Source organism: Toxorhynchites rutilus, chromosome 2, assembly GCF_029784135.1.
Source record: "Toxorhynchites rutilus septentrionalis strain SRP chromosome 2, ASM2978413v1, whole genome shotgun sequence".
NCBI classification, from domain to species: Eukaryota; Metazoa; Arthropoda; class Insecta; order Diptera; family Culicidae; genus Toxorhynchites; species Toxorhynchites rutilus.
Genome location: NC_073745.1, coordinates 57,712,930 through 57,728,047, shown reverse-complemented (window position 1 = coordinate 57,728,047; position 15,118 = coordinate 57,712,930). Strand labels below are relative to the sequence as shown.

The window sequence follows — 15,118 nt, the reverse complement described above, 5'->3', positions numbered from 1 at the left end:
ACCATTTAGTGGCGGCGACCTTTTTGAAGCTATGTTCTTTATTATGTTTTGTGTTCCCCAAGTCAAGCCATTCAGCCATTTTTTAGCGGCGGCCAAATTGAATTTTTCAAGATCATGGAATATGCAGTTTTATAATGACAGTAGAATCAAAGGTGTCTTCCAAATTTCAGATCATCCAGTCAACAGGAACGGTGTTAATTTTCTATTAATGTGGGACAATCCTACAAACATTCAAACATACATACAAACAGGTTAAGCTGAATGAAACTATTTAAAAAGTAATTAGTTATTTGGGGACTGCGGTCATCTTGGATTTGAATTTTTCATGATATGCTATGTTCTACTAGTCGAACTCTTTCAGTTGATACCCATATTGAAGCGGTTCTGAGAAAATATATATATATGGCGCCATTTTGTGTTGCCGGCCATTTTGGATTTGCATTTTTAATAAATAAATGTGTTCTACTAGTCAATCCCTGTCATTTGATACCCATATTGGCTATTCTTATGGAACTATTATACAAATTATTCAAAATTTCCGAACATCAAAAATGAAATGCTCCGGATAACCGAGTCTAAAAGTCCGGATAATCGAATCCCGGATAAGTTTCATTAGTCTAGGGCAATGATAAGACTAAGATAAAATCGTTGGACATATGATGAAGTGGCTAATTGTGGATATGATTTTGATTTTATCATGAATAATGAAGAAGAGGTGCTATAACTGCTTACTGCTACTTGCCTAATAATTTTCTAGCTTTTAGTATATTATTATGTTTAATCACAATGGATTTTAATTTAAAGAGTTTTTTTACTCATTTTATTTTCTACTTTTTAGTACATTATCTGTTTCATTAGAATATTTCTCTGCAATAAAACCATTGTACTGTATTCTATTATTCAAATCATTTCATTTGATACATATATTGAGTGGAGTGCAAAAAATACATAGTGTTTCTCCAAGTCAAGTTCGTTCGTTTGATACACATATCTCAATAAACATTTTTGTGAGATAATTTGGAATCAGCTGTTTTGTAGCTGCGGCCAAATTGGATCATGGGATAAGCAGTTTTAAAATGACAGCAGAGATTAAGGTGTTTCATAAATTCGGTCAGTTCCTATTGGTCAAATTTCTATTAATTTGGGACAACCCTACAGACATACAAGGATACATACAAACAGTTCAAGCTAAATAAAACCGTTTGATAAAGTAATTTGCTATTTTCTCATTACGGCCATCTTGTATTAGGATTTTTCATGATCTACTGTGATCTACTATTCACGCCCTTTCATTTGATACCCATGTTGATGGGTTTTTGAAAAACCCATATTGATGAGATTTTGAGAAAATATATGATCTGCCATTTTGTAGCGGCCGCCATCTTGGATGTTCAATATCATGTAATACGCAGTTTATAATGACTTCAGAGATAGAGGTGTGTTCCAAATTTCAGATCAATCGGTCAACAGATAGGGGGTCAATTTTGAATCAATGTGAGTCAGTGCTACAGACAAACATGTTACAAACCTACAAACATTTATTCGTAAACGGTTAAAATTAACGAACATTGGAATCTGTCCCATTTTTCCATGCATTTGTTCATTTGTTCTACCCATTTGTATGCATCATGTGACAAGAAGACAAAGAATCGAAAACACAAGTGCTAGCTAAACTCTTTAATTTAAAGTGGGTATGAAATCCCTGCGAAAAAATTACATTCTTAAGAACTCGCTAATAGAAAACATAATTACAAATTTATGTTTATTTCAATAGCTAGTTAAGGTTTTTGGTAGATCATACTAATGATACTCAACCTAGGGTAATAGGAAAATTGTAAAATGTGATAGGCCTAATTTGTCCATAGCAACAATCGTAGCTATACACCGTGCATTTAATTCTTTCCAAGGGAAAAAAAATATTAAGAAAACGAAGCCACCATAGCCTATCACTCTAGTCAATCTTAGTCTTACACAAGCTAGCGAGCGGACAAAAGTCTTTTCTAATGATGGTATCACATACAACGGGTTTGCTTGATACAATGAGAACACGAAGTGAAACGAAACATTGCAAGCTTCACCTTCTGAATCTCCTGCCAACCAATATGCATAAAATGAGTGGCTTCGCTGGGAAGCTATCGGTCATGTGAGGTACATTATTCACATACCACTGCCAGTCTAATTCAGCGTTCGTTCGTTTTGCGGGCAGCGTGAAGAGTGGAAATATTGCAATGTAAGCTTCACCTGTTTTAAACGGAGTAGAAATAACCCATTCGATTGCGATTGCAAACCTTTAAATGCGAATGAACTGCGGAGTTTAAAGTGTCTTAACCGCCACTGCCGCCTCCACACTACCGATTCCGTTTGGATGCGGTTAAAGTTCTGCGAAAGATGCTGCATAGTATAAATTTTGGATTATTTCTTTGCCCGAGTTAGAGATGTAGTTTTGCTGAGAATCTGAACTATTCTTTAAGTTAAGTGCTTCAATGTAACTACAGACAGCGATCAATCAACAGTACGTGTTGATCAGATTGGCATTTTACTACTTTGCGGCTGCCTTGTAGGAGCTATCGAATATTTGTACTAAAGAATGCATTTTTTTAATTTCTACAATGTTTGCTCAAACCTGCAATAATGTTTTTGTCCTACGTTCACAATGCGGTCTCATCAAGGATATCACCCTTTCTAATTTATTTTTCAGATAAATTGTTTTTTAGTCACCGCTTTCAGCCACAGCAAAGAGTTAAATGAGCACCCTGGTAGTGGTCACAACTATCCCAGCTCGAACTGTACAGAAAGAAGACAAAGAATCGAAAACACAAGTGATAGCTAAACTCTTTAATTTAAAGTGGGTGTGAAATCCCTGCGAAAAAAATACATTCTTAAGAACTCGCTAATAGAAAACATAATTACAAATTTATGTTTATTTCAATAGCTAGTTAAGGTTTTTGGTAGATCATACTAATGATACTCAACCTAGGGTAATAGGAAAATTGTAAAATGTGATAGGCCTAATTTGTCCATAGCAACAATCGTAGCTATACACCGTGCATTTAATTCTTTCCAAGGGAAAAAATATATTAAGAAAACGAAGCCACCATAGCCTATCACTCTAGTCAATCTTAGTCTTACACAAGCTAGCGAGCGGACAAAAGTCTTTTCTAATGTAGGTATCACATTCAACGGGTTTGCTTGATACAATGAGAACACGAAGTGAAACGAAACATTGCAAGCTTCACCTCCTGAATCTCCTGCCAACCAATATGCATAAAATGAGTGGCTTCGCTGGGAAGCTATCGGTCATTCTCTAACTGGGAAGTAGTTAATACCTTCAACCAAAAGAAAGAGCCCGGAAAGAAACAAGGTACATTGAGAGTTATTGAGAATAGCCTCGGAACTCTGGCGGACTAAAGCTCAAGGTAGTTTTGTTCATCCTGGAAATATCCCGTTACCTAGAGCGGAACTGTTCCTCTCTGGGAATATCGCTCCCGGCTTCATAGATCTCCACACCCGATCGAGCCCGCACATATCCAGTGAAAACGGTAGCGAGTTGCAATTATCTGCATGTTATTCCTGGCGAGAGAGGCAATACACAATGCTAAATAAGTCCATCCGTGTGCTGATCCGCCATTGGACGGCGGACAAGGAGAGCCCAATTGGGTGGAGTACGCGGGAGGATTAAAATTATATGCCAGCTTCAGGCAACCGCACGGAACGGGTTTCAGTCTTCCTGCCGTTTGTGTGCCTTTTTGCGATATAATTTGCCCCCACCTTACGGCCACAACGAATGACGAAAGATGATGGCGCCGGGACGGAAATCGAACCTTGATTGATTCGCCGATCGGGCACTGGGATGTGATGCCCGCGCGCAAGTTTGTGTGTCTGTGCAAGATTAATTGAGGTCAAAATGGACGACTAATGAGTGGGTTTGCGGTCGGTCGTCGCCGTGGAGCCAACAGCATTCGGCCGGATTGATTTCTGCGAAAATGGCAGAATTTCAGGGCGCACGGTAGCTGTCGGTATTATCTGTTTGGTGGTCACGAACCGTTAGCGGTGGGATTGATGCTAATAGCGGTATAATGGAAGTTTTCTACGAAGCGATTGTACCAAAAATTCGATTTTGACCCATCGTAAATTGAGGTGTCGTGATCTCACATGACGCAAATTGGATCAATATCTACAGATCGATAGAAGAGAGGCGCACAACAGATTCCTGCACGAATCCACCCGAGGCGTAAGGCACTCACCCATCAAAAGTGACAGCGTTGAAAAATGCCTGTTCTCAGGAAGCTGCCATTAATTGCTGAGCTCTCATCTCCTGAACACGCATAACTCTGCTGCTACCGAAGTGCGCGCGCACAAATGCGTGACGCTGACTGCAATTGCACTTGCACTTGCACTCGCACTCGTAAACCTGCTGCCCCCATCGGATCGAACGACCCGGATGAATATACCTGCATAATTGGCAGCACAATTATCGACGCAATTGGAAGCAGGTAATTATGCTAATAAGACGTTGCGAAGTACACGCTTCGTCCGATTGTTGTGATCTTGAATTCTTCTCAGAGCCAATTTCATCCGTCCACTCTGGAGTCCTTCGATGAACGACAATGTATGACCGTAACTCCGCGCATCGAACTGGCCAATAAAGTACATTTCTTTATTCGCAGGCTGCCAATAAAACTCACATGCAAAATAGCTCCAGTTTACTGCTCCCACTTGACGGAAGAAAAAGATTGTATTCCATAAAAACCAGCACTCGCGCATCTCAGGCACTTCAAAATCAAACTTGACACGAGTATTCCGGCTCAGATTTGAATAATCCTCTAAATAATCGTGCCTTCGGCAAACAGTGCGAAATTTTATCACTTTTCATTTCTCATAACATCGCCCAATGAGCGCTCCCGGAGCGCGAGGGGCTAGCGGATGCAACGCAGTTTGTAAACTGTACATGAATTACGACTAATAAAGTTCGGAGCACTGCCGGACATAAAAGGAGCTCGTTCTGGCGTTGCGCTTGACTCTGCAGCTCCTCCGAGTGATGAGCGAGAAAAACAAACAATCCGATTTTAATAAGATGTCGATTTGTTGGCTGAATTCACGGGGAGTATCGTATCAGCGCGAACACGGCTTTATGGTTCCGGGGAATCTTTAGGGCTTGCATTAAATCATTAAAGTCGATCATAAATGGTGAACACCAAACTCATCACAAGCGCATCACGCATCCACGGGCGATTGCCTGCTGATGGGTGGTAAATTGCTCGCTCCAGCAAGTGTGTTGATGCAGTGGAATGTCTACGCCAGAGGATCAGATTAAGTGATACAATTTGATTAAAATGTCGCAGCTTTGGAGCGTGAGCATTGGGCACAGCAAAAGTATTCCCAATTCTTAACCGTTTTCTCTATTTTGATAGAAAAGAGTACGGGGTCGGAATTCGTTGGATCTTAAGGATTTGTAGAGCCCATAGGTACAGTCGCGCCTTCCGTTGTCTATGCGTCTTTGCGTTTCACAGCAGTTTTTTCTCAAAATATTAGGTGTACCGGTAAGTTTCTTCGGTTTTACGGTTGCGGTTTTACAACAGATGGCGTTACTTGATTATTATTCCAGTGAATCAAATTTTCAGACATTCGTTGGAAAGCTACTGTCATTGCGCGTCTTTTTCAGTATATGTCGAAAATTTGAAGCGTAAACAACATAGTTTTTTGCCTCTTCGAATATGTCAAATTTCGTACCAAGAAGAGTGTTTTTTCGGGGAGTGTTACTTCATTACTTCAATATGATCAGATTAAGAAAAAAGCTGCCGAAAGTCATCGCATTTTGGTGGAAGTTTATGGGAACCATGCTCCAACTGAGCAATCGTGTCAGACGTGGTTTGCACGGAAGACGAAGAACGTTCCGAACCGCCAAAAAAGTTTTAAGATGAAGAATTGGAGGCTTTACTCGATCAAGATCCGTCACAAACGCAACAAGAACTTGCAGATACATTTGGAGTAGCTCAACAAACCATAAGTTAGCACCAAACCACCAGCCACAACATCCAATTCCGGACAACTTTATCAACGGACCCAGTACCAACGAATCGATGCCAGCCGAAACATCTGCCATCAGTTTCAGAGGTACCGAGGAAGACGAAAACAAAATATCACCAGCGAGCGACAACATGCGCCACTTGCGTTTCTTCGAAACCATCTGGCGCATTCCAATCCACCATATAAAAGGGGAGTAGCAGCAGTCCATGGAGATTAGAGGCGAATGAACTGAAAAGTTTAAATCCTCTTTAATTCAACATCATCATCATCCATGGAGTTAGTTACAATTAGGACTTATAAAGTGTAGGATTAGTGGAGTATAGAAAGTATGAATAAATATTTTTTTCAATGTTTATATAGTAACAAAATCATAATTCATATACAATCATTTAAGGTGAAGGTGGAAGCTAGCCACAAATGGCTGCTACAATGGCGCTCATTTCTTTCATCTCCCTCCCTCACCCCTCGCCAGAAAATCAATAATTTTGCGAAACAGTGTGAAGAAAATGATCGTTTTTGCACACTTCCCATCAAGTAATATCAACCAAACTTTAATCGATTACTCACAAGATATTAAATTTTCATCTGCTTTCGCACCGTATAGTGAAGAACGTCGGAAAACTCGAGCAAGTGCTCTGAAAGTTAAATTTTCGTTTTTCAATCTTCAGCAATGGTTTTGTTTGTATTGGTGGAAGCATCGTTATTTTTTCGACACTGATGCCAAACAACATCATCGAAACAGCTATAAAAACCACTCAATAAAATGTTATTCCGGAGTCATAGCGTCCCATGTCATGAAAATCAATAGAATAAAATTGTGTTGATATCAATACAATTATTATTTTTACGTTTAATGGGTCTATAATGTAAGTTTTAGCAACTTTAACATTGGGTAAGAAAATTGTATTGCAGAGCTCGGAACACTGCCACGGCTGCCTATGCTTTCAAAAACAGTAAGGAATTATCAACATCGAGTTACTATGCGGAAGAACTTGTTAATACCAAAAGAGCCCCAATTCGCATGTGTTATAAATTTGCTCATGTTACGCTCGCGTATATTCAGAATCATATGCAAATGCACCTTCTATATATATTTATAATTGCAATTGTTCATCGGAACATATCGTTCATACATTTTACTTTAGTATTGAATTGTTATTTGTTTTTTTTTCAAATGTATTCAAAGACTCGTGTCAATGAAGCGCCACACAGTCTGATAAGTGAATTGATCTATTTACGTGTGCTTTGCTCTTCTCTCACAAACACTATTACCCCAATTTTTACACGAGGGTTTACCTATACTACTACAATGGCTAGCTTCCACCTTCACCTTAAAAGCGTTGGGAATGATCCGAAAGATAGGACATTGGGTGCCGTATGAATTGAAGCCAAGAGTCGTCGAACGCCGTTTTTCACGTGCGCACAACTGCTCCAACGGCATAAAAAAGGGTTTTTTTGCATCGAATCGTTACTGGCGATGAAAAGTGGGTCCATTACCAGTGCGGGAGACCTCTACCGACGACAATTGACGCGTTTGAGCCGTACACTGAAGGAAAAACGGCCACAATACGAGCAAAGACACGATAAAGTTATTTTGCAGCACGACCATGCTCGGCCGCATGTTGCGAAACCGGTCAAAACATACCTGGAAATGCTGAAATGGGAGGCTGCCGTATTCTCCAGACATTCTTCTTCTTCTTCAATGACACTAACGTTCCTAGAGGAACTTCGCCGTCTCAACGTAGTATTACTTGCATCATTTTTATTTGTACTTAGTTGAGATTTCTATGCCAAATAACACGCCTTGAATGCATTCTGAGTGGCAAGCTCTAGAATACGCGTGATCACAGTGCAAGTCGGAGGGAATTTCTTTGACGAAAAATTCCCCCGACCAGAACGGGAATCGAACCCGAACACCCGGCATGTTAGTTATGACGCTAATCACTCGGCCAAGGGAGCACCAGACATTGCTCCGTCCGATTACTACCTTTTCCGATCGATGCAACATGGCCTGGTTGACCAGCATTTATCCAATTTTGATGAAGTCTAAAATTGGATCGGTTTGTGGTTAGCCGACAAACCAATTGCCAGAAATATTGGAAAAAGTTATGTCTAGCGATGGGCAATACTTTGAATATTAAATTGAGTTCAATATATTTGTTCTGTGAGTGAAAAAAATGAACAAATGCCGTGTAAAGTCAATTCATTTATTGTGATTGATTGTTCTTCGTTACAAGTAAATTTAATGACGGACCTTTTACGTTTGGTATGATGACTAGAACAAAATATATGTACGGAAGAATTATCAAACGTTTGATGAACCAGCCTAAGGCTGAAAATCTTTCCAATAAAGACAACAAAAAAAAATATCAAACGATTATTTTATTTTACATTCTCTTTCAGTGCGTTCTCCGCCTTTTCAGCTTTTGCTCTCCAGAATTGTTGCTCGCGTTCGGCTGCTGCAAGCGCCGATTTGATTTTAATCGTCAAGGTCCTTATGACGGCGTGAACGTTACTGCGAGGCTTAATGTACTCGTAGAGTTCATCAGATGCCCTTTTGGCCTCACCCAGCTTAGTTTTCTCGTGTTGCAGGTTTGGCTGCTCTCCGATGTATTTATCGCTTGTGGATTTTGGTGCTGGTGGTTGGCTCAGCGGCGGAGATCTCATCACCTGTCCCCTTCTGGCAAAGATGCCTACCTCTTCGATTTCGCTCTCGATTTCTGTTGAATTTGTTTGGAAACTCATTTTTGTTGTTGGTTCTATGTGTCTATGTTTCTATGTTTGTATGTTTGTAACATATTTGTCTGTAGCGCTGACCCACATTATTAGAAATTTGACCCCCTTTCTGTTGACCGATTGATCTGAAATTTGGAACACACCTTTATCTCTGTAGTCATTATAAACTGCGTATTTCATGATCTTGAAAATCCAAGATGGCGGCCGCTACAAAATGGCGGATCACATATTTTCTCAAAAGCTCATCAATATGGGTTTTCTAAATCCCCATCAATATGGGTATCAAATGAAAGGGCTTGACACATAGAACACCATTATTCATGAAACATGCAAATCCAAGATGGTTGCCACTATAAAATGGCGGACTACATATTTTATCAAAACCCTATTAATACAGGCCGGACTCGATTATATATAGTCGACCATTTTTTTTTCAACAATTATTTTCAAATCCTATACATAATCGAATCTCAAGAAAACAATTTTTTCATTAATGTATGAATGTCAAACATTAATTGAAAAATAGTTTTTTTTTGTGATTCGATTATGTATTGGATTCGAAAATTAACGTTGAAAGTGAAATTGCGATTATATATAATCGAGTCCGACCTGTATGGATATCAAATGAAAGGGCTTGACTAGTAGAACACAGTTATTTATGAAAAATGCAAATCTATGATGGCTACCACTATCAAATGGAGGGCTGCATATTTGCATATTTTTCAAAACCCGATTAATATAGGTATCAAATGAAAGGGCTTGAATAGTAGATCATGAAAAATCCAATTCCAAGATGGTCGCAATCACTCAATAGCAAATTACTTTATTAAACGGTTTTATTTAGCTTGAACTGTTCGTATGTATGTTTGTATGTCTGTAGGGTTGTCCCACATTAATAGAAATTTGACCAATAGGAACTGACCGAATACCTTTATCTCTGCTGTCATTTTGAAACTGCTTATCTTGAAAAATCCAATTTGGCCGCCGCTACAAAATATCTGATTCCAAATCATCTCAAAAAAAAAGGTTGACTTGAAGAACACACTATGTATTTTCTGCAATCCACTCAAAATCGGTATCAAATGAATTTTTTTGACTGATAGAATACAGTACAGTACAATGTAGAGAAATATTCTAATGAAACAGATAATGTACTAAAAACTAAAAAATAAAGTGAGTAAAAAATCAATGCCATAGACTAATGAAGGAGAGGTATGATAACTGCTAGCTGCTACTTGCCCTATTATTTTCTAGCTTTTAGTACATTCTTATGTTTAATCACAATTGAACCGTTTAACCGTTAAAAGTTTTTTTTACTTATTTTATTTTTTGCCTATCACTGTACATTGCATATTCAGAATTATTCAAAATCTTGTTATGAAACGTAGTCGGGTTTTTGAGCTAAAATAACTTGAAGTTCGCCTTCTTAACAATATGAGTATGTAATCTATCTGAGGAAAGTTGATTTATGTAGTGGCCTGACTGATTTCAAAAACTGTGTCTACTCGATTGTCTCTGTTGAGGGTTATTAAAATTATAAGAACCACTCATACTGCTCGTTCCAATCTGTCCCGTTGAATCATTCCGTAAACTTTGGTTTTAGGGTTTATCAGAATGACAAAAAAGAAACTTTTTTTATCCCATCTGTTCATTTTTATTATTAGGCTCATCTAGCAATTCAGCTGTAGCAGAACCGAATTTATCGTGTACATTTTTCTCATGTTGTATATTACACAGTGGCCATTTAGGCGTAAGAGTATTTCATTCTCATCGATACACATTTTTATCTATTACTACACATTAGCCGTTTAGGCGTAAAAGTATTCCTATTCTATCGATACACAACACATGTCGCATTTTTCGGCGTAAGAATATTCCTATTGTTCGAATGTTCACAGTTGGACACAGCGGGACGTTTGATATGAGGCTTCCATTGTAGTGTTTATAAATAGCACAAATTACCGATGCAGCACATCGATCGTATGTGGAGTGAAAGCTGGGATCACCATCACATGATAATTGATGCATGGACGCAGTAACTAGAATAACATACGAAGATGGTCAGTTGAGGGCCCTGAGTTATAAGGTCATGATTGTTCGCTTAGTAGCGGACACGCAACCAATTAGGCTACGAAGACCCCCTGTTATACTGGAGACTTTGGCCAATATTAAACTATGAACTGAATACAAATTTATTATTATGAATTCCCATCATCTGACGACGAAATAATGCTTGAGTATTTCGAAAATTCTTTAGAAAAATAAATACATTTCTGTGCTAGTTCGCTGTGCTATTTCGTTTCAACCAAAAATTTATTCGAAAGTCTGATTTAATAGCGGAATAATCAAATTAAAGTGGTTTTGAAGGTGATTGAAAACCAAAATCAAACATTCTTGTATTCAGCCATAAACAAATATTGTCACTGGTTTAGAAAGACCGAACCCTTTTTTATTGAATCCTATTCCAGTCCATTTTCGGCGGTTGTGAACCAACATTCCAGGCGTCAGCTTATCATCGCTCCAATCAACACTTGATTTTTTTTGTTTTCTCTCCTCAGCCACTCACTCAACACTAAATGGTCAGCCTAAATCAGCTATCTCCAACACCTCCCCCAATCCGGGACGCATGGAGCCAACATGCGCACGGATTCGTTGTTTCCCTCCAAGGTTCGGTGTGTTAATGACTTAATTAGCTGGGCTTAATCTGCTTTTAGACAAATTATAAGCGGTCGTAAAACGAAAGGAGCGCGAGTCTGGATTATCTCCAAGCGGCGGCGGCTTCGGCCAGTCCAATTTTTACGATACTTGCCACAAAAACTAAGAGCTTTCATTTCTTATTTCCTACACCCGCCACCATTTCAAACGTTTTGTTTTTATTGGAAATTATCTTTACAGAAATAAAATGTGTTTTTACACGTTTTTATTGCGTACTTTATCGCTGTCGCCCTGATCCCCCTCCCCTCGGTCATCTCTAGCACTGCACGTTCCGTTCCCAATCGCAAACCATTTGCTGCTCATTGAATGCGGTTCCCGGGGGACAATCGAATACCTGAAATCGGTTGCCACTGCTGCAGTGAATGTACTGACGACAGTTCAACGGGTTCCGAATTTTGGTACCCTCGCGTTGACCGATGCACCGACGGTGAATTTCCGTGTCGATGAAATCCGGTGGTATTGGCAGGATGGGAATTTCCGGCACGATCAGACAGGAGGCTGTGTCACTTCGCTCGCAGTACAGCCGGTTAGCATCGAACAAGGTTCCAGGGGGACACTCGAAGGTAATCACTCCAACTGAGGAACACTGGTGGAACGTGCTGCAGCTGCGGGTATTCGGCAGTAGGCTAGCGATTCGTTGGTTCACGCAGGCGGAGTTACCCAGCTCGATGACCGAAGGAGCGGCGTTAATGGGGGTGTACTCGTTGTCCACCGGGAGCTGACCAGGTATGCAACGCACTGCCGTGTTAGTGTCACACGCTCGGATTACCGGGTTGAAACGGGTGTTCCGGGGGCAGGAGAATTTGACCGCACGCCCTGGACGGCACATGAAAAATTCCGAGCAATTCTCCGGGTTAGGAATCAGTGCCCCGGATCGGTAGTTGCGGCAAATCTGTTCACAGATTATAGGAGTATAATTTACTCGAATTTAAAAATTTTAAATGATTGCGTACTCACCAGAGAGAAGCCGTTGGCGGTGGCGAACAACGCCACCACCATTATGATGATTAGTTCCATTTTACAGTACGAGTGTATTACACCCTTCTAGCAGAGTTCCACATATGAAAGACCGTTTTATACATATCGCTTATCAGTTGTTCGACTTGTCCCCAGTTAACAAGAAGCACACTGTCTGATAATGATCAAATTAGTTGGGCTTGTCAGTATCCCAGTGACAGAAACATTTATGAGTAGCGATCGGGGCGTCAATCATTCTAGGCTGTGATTTTTAGGAGATTGTTTTGCTGGCTTCTGTGCAGCGAAGAAAACCCGACTCAAACATATGACGCCTAGCGTGGAAAAGAAAGCAAATCCTCGAAAGTGCACAAAAACAGATTGTTCAAAACAAATCACAAATATGTGATTCCAGCTCGAACGCTCGAACGTGTTATTAGTGAAAGCAATTTTCTCGCAAGCGGCAAAAGAAACAAAAACCAAAATACAAAAAAAAAAATACACCACAAATCAGAGCGCCCCACAAGAGGTGCCAATCTGTGGCTCCCGTTGGCAGCTAGTCGAGGGTAGTTTGTTTGCCACTGCACTGCGTTTTTGTGGCCACACCCGGAGGGGCGCAGAATGCATGCGTATTTTCCCAATTTAGCTTCTTGTTTTTTTTTTTCATTTTGTTCCCTGGGTACATTGACCGTGTGTACGGAATTCGAAAGACAGCAGCAGATGTTTAATGAGCCCAGCCTTCGTTGTTCCTCCTCTCCGATAATACCGGACAACTCTTCCAACGGATCCCGTTCAGTTTTTCGTCCATCATTACGTAAGAACGATCAGCAGTGATTGCCATGAGGATAATAGTTCATTGTCTTGGCAGCCCGCGCCCAAAATGGGTTGCGGCTTTTTCATTTTTCTGCGTTTCCATCCCATCCCTTTTTTTCGAGCTCGATCCCACGGATTATTTCATAAATACATAAGCAATTAAAAGGGAAAACAATTAACTAGCTTAGGAAACTCAGGTGTCGGGGTTGATTCAGACAAAGATTGAAAGAAATCAAGAGTTTGAGCGAATTGTTTTCCGAAGAGAATAGAAGCGGTGTGAGACGAATGATGCGTACTTTTGGGCACGAAGTTTTAATTGGTCTGTGAGGAGTACCCTTTCTTGAATAAAATCTGAAGCCATGAGATAAAGGTTCAATTCGATTAACACCATCATGACCACCCAGACGCAGTTGCACTCAGTAATTAGAGACACGACATTTCGATGTGACTAAGATAGATTAATCCAAGAGAGAAGAGGATTATATAATACGTTTACCATTATTTCACTGCGATTTTTTAAATATCATTATTAATCCACTGATATTAGATATTAACCCTTTGCAATCGGAATTATTTTGACTTGAAAAAACAACGATGTACAACTTTCTGAGATAAAGGTCGGTACAGGTCGGACTCGATTATCCGGAGACTCGATTATCCGGGATTCGATTATCCGGAATTTTTGAATCGATTATTCGGAGTATTGAATTTTTGATTTTCTAAAATTTCGAATAATTTGTACTCCATATTAAATCCATATTAAATAACCAATATGGGTATCAAATGAAAGGGCTTGACTAGTAGAATACAGTTATTTATGAAAAATGCAAACCCAAGATGGCGGCCACTACAAAATGACAGATTACATTTTTTCTAAGAACCCCATCAATATGGGTATCAAATGAAACATGATCATGAAAAATCGAAATCCAAGATGGCCGCAGTTCCCAAATAAACAATTATTTTTTATTTGTTTCATTCATCTTGCCCTGTTTGTATGTATGTTTGAGTGTTTGTAGGGTTATCCCACATTAATTGAAATTTGACTCCATTCCTGATCACCGATTGATTTGAAATTTGGAACATACCTTTGATTCTACTGCCATTATAAAACTGCCTATTCCATGGACTTGAAAAATTCAATTCGGCCGCCGCTTAGAAATGGCTAAATGCCTTTACTTGGAGAATACACTACATTATGAACAAAATAAATTCGAAAAGGTCGCCGCCACAAAACGGTCGACTATATGTTATGCAATCCCCTCAACATTGGAATCAAATGAAATGATTCGATTAATAGAATACAGTGCATCATCAAAATATTCAGAAGAAAGCTGGGTAAAAAATAAAAATTTAAAAAAAATCGAATAGTTTTATTGTAGAGAAGTATACAAATGATACAGATAATTTACTAAAAACTAGAAAATAAAATAAGTAAAAAACATTTTATGTACAAAACAAAAAATACATTCATTACGATGTGTTCGCTCGTTGCATTCACATGCAGGCTAAAAAGGGTCCTTTTCAGGATCACAAAATTATCTTCAATCTAAAGAGTTTATTGTTTTGTTATCACTCGATATCCCCATCTTATTCGGCTAAACCTTCCTGTTTAGCGATTTGTTGTCACTCGCCACAGCTTTCACAGTTGGAAAATTTCTTCCCATCCAGCTTTGTGACATGTTGTGCAGTAAATTACATTCAATGCGACGTGCCGAAGCGCCACTCAGTGTCGCATTGGAGGCGATTTTAACCTATAATTGAACATTTGCGATGACAGTGGTACAGTGTCGACTTTCAATGTGGGGTCATAATTTGGATCTCCATGTTTACAAAAATGTCCAACTAAATATGTCGCATTACTGGTCCGTCC

General features: G+C 39.5%; 1 protein-coding gene across 1 annotated transcript; it reads right to left on the bottom strand.

Moving 5' to 3' along the window:
- Nucleotides 1-10,973: 10,973 nt before the first annotated feature.
- On the bottom strand, nt 10,974-12,531 carry LOC129770224 (probable endochitinase). Its single transcript, XM_055772921.1, has 2 exons — nt 12,436-12,531; nt 10,974-12,370 (listed from the first exon to the last, which is right to left on the bottom strand). Exons 1-2 carry the CDS (start codon nt 12,493-12,495, stop codon nt 11,735-11,737), a joined length of 696 nt encoding a protein of 231 aa, XP_055628896.1. The 5' UTR covers nt 12,496-12,531; the 3' UTR covers nt 10,974-11,734.
- Nucleotides 12,532-15,118: the final 2,587 nt, after the last annotated feature.

Excerpts from the sequence above, each read along its gene's own strand:
- LOC129770224 (XM_055772921.1), bottom strand. The coding sequence starts at position 12,495 with ATGGAACTAATCATCATAATGGTGGTGGCGTTGTTCGCCACCGCCAAC. Across the intron at positions 12,371-12,435 it reads CCGCCAACGGCTTCTCTCTG|ATTTGCCGCAACTACCGATC; the intron begins GTGAGTACGCAA and ends ATCTGTGAACAG.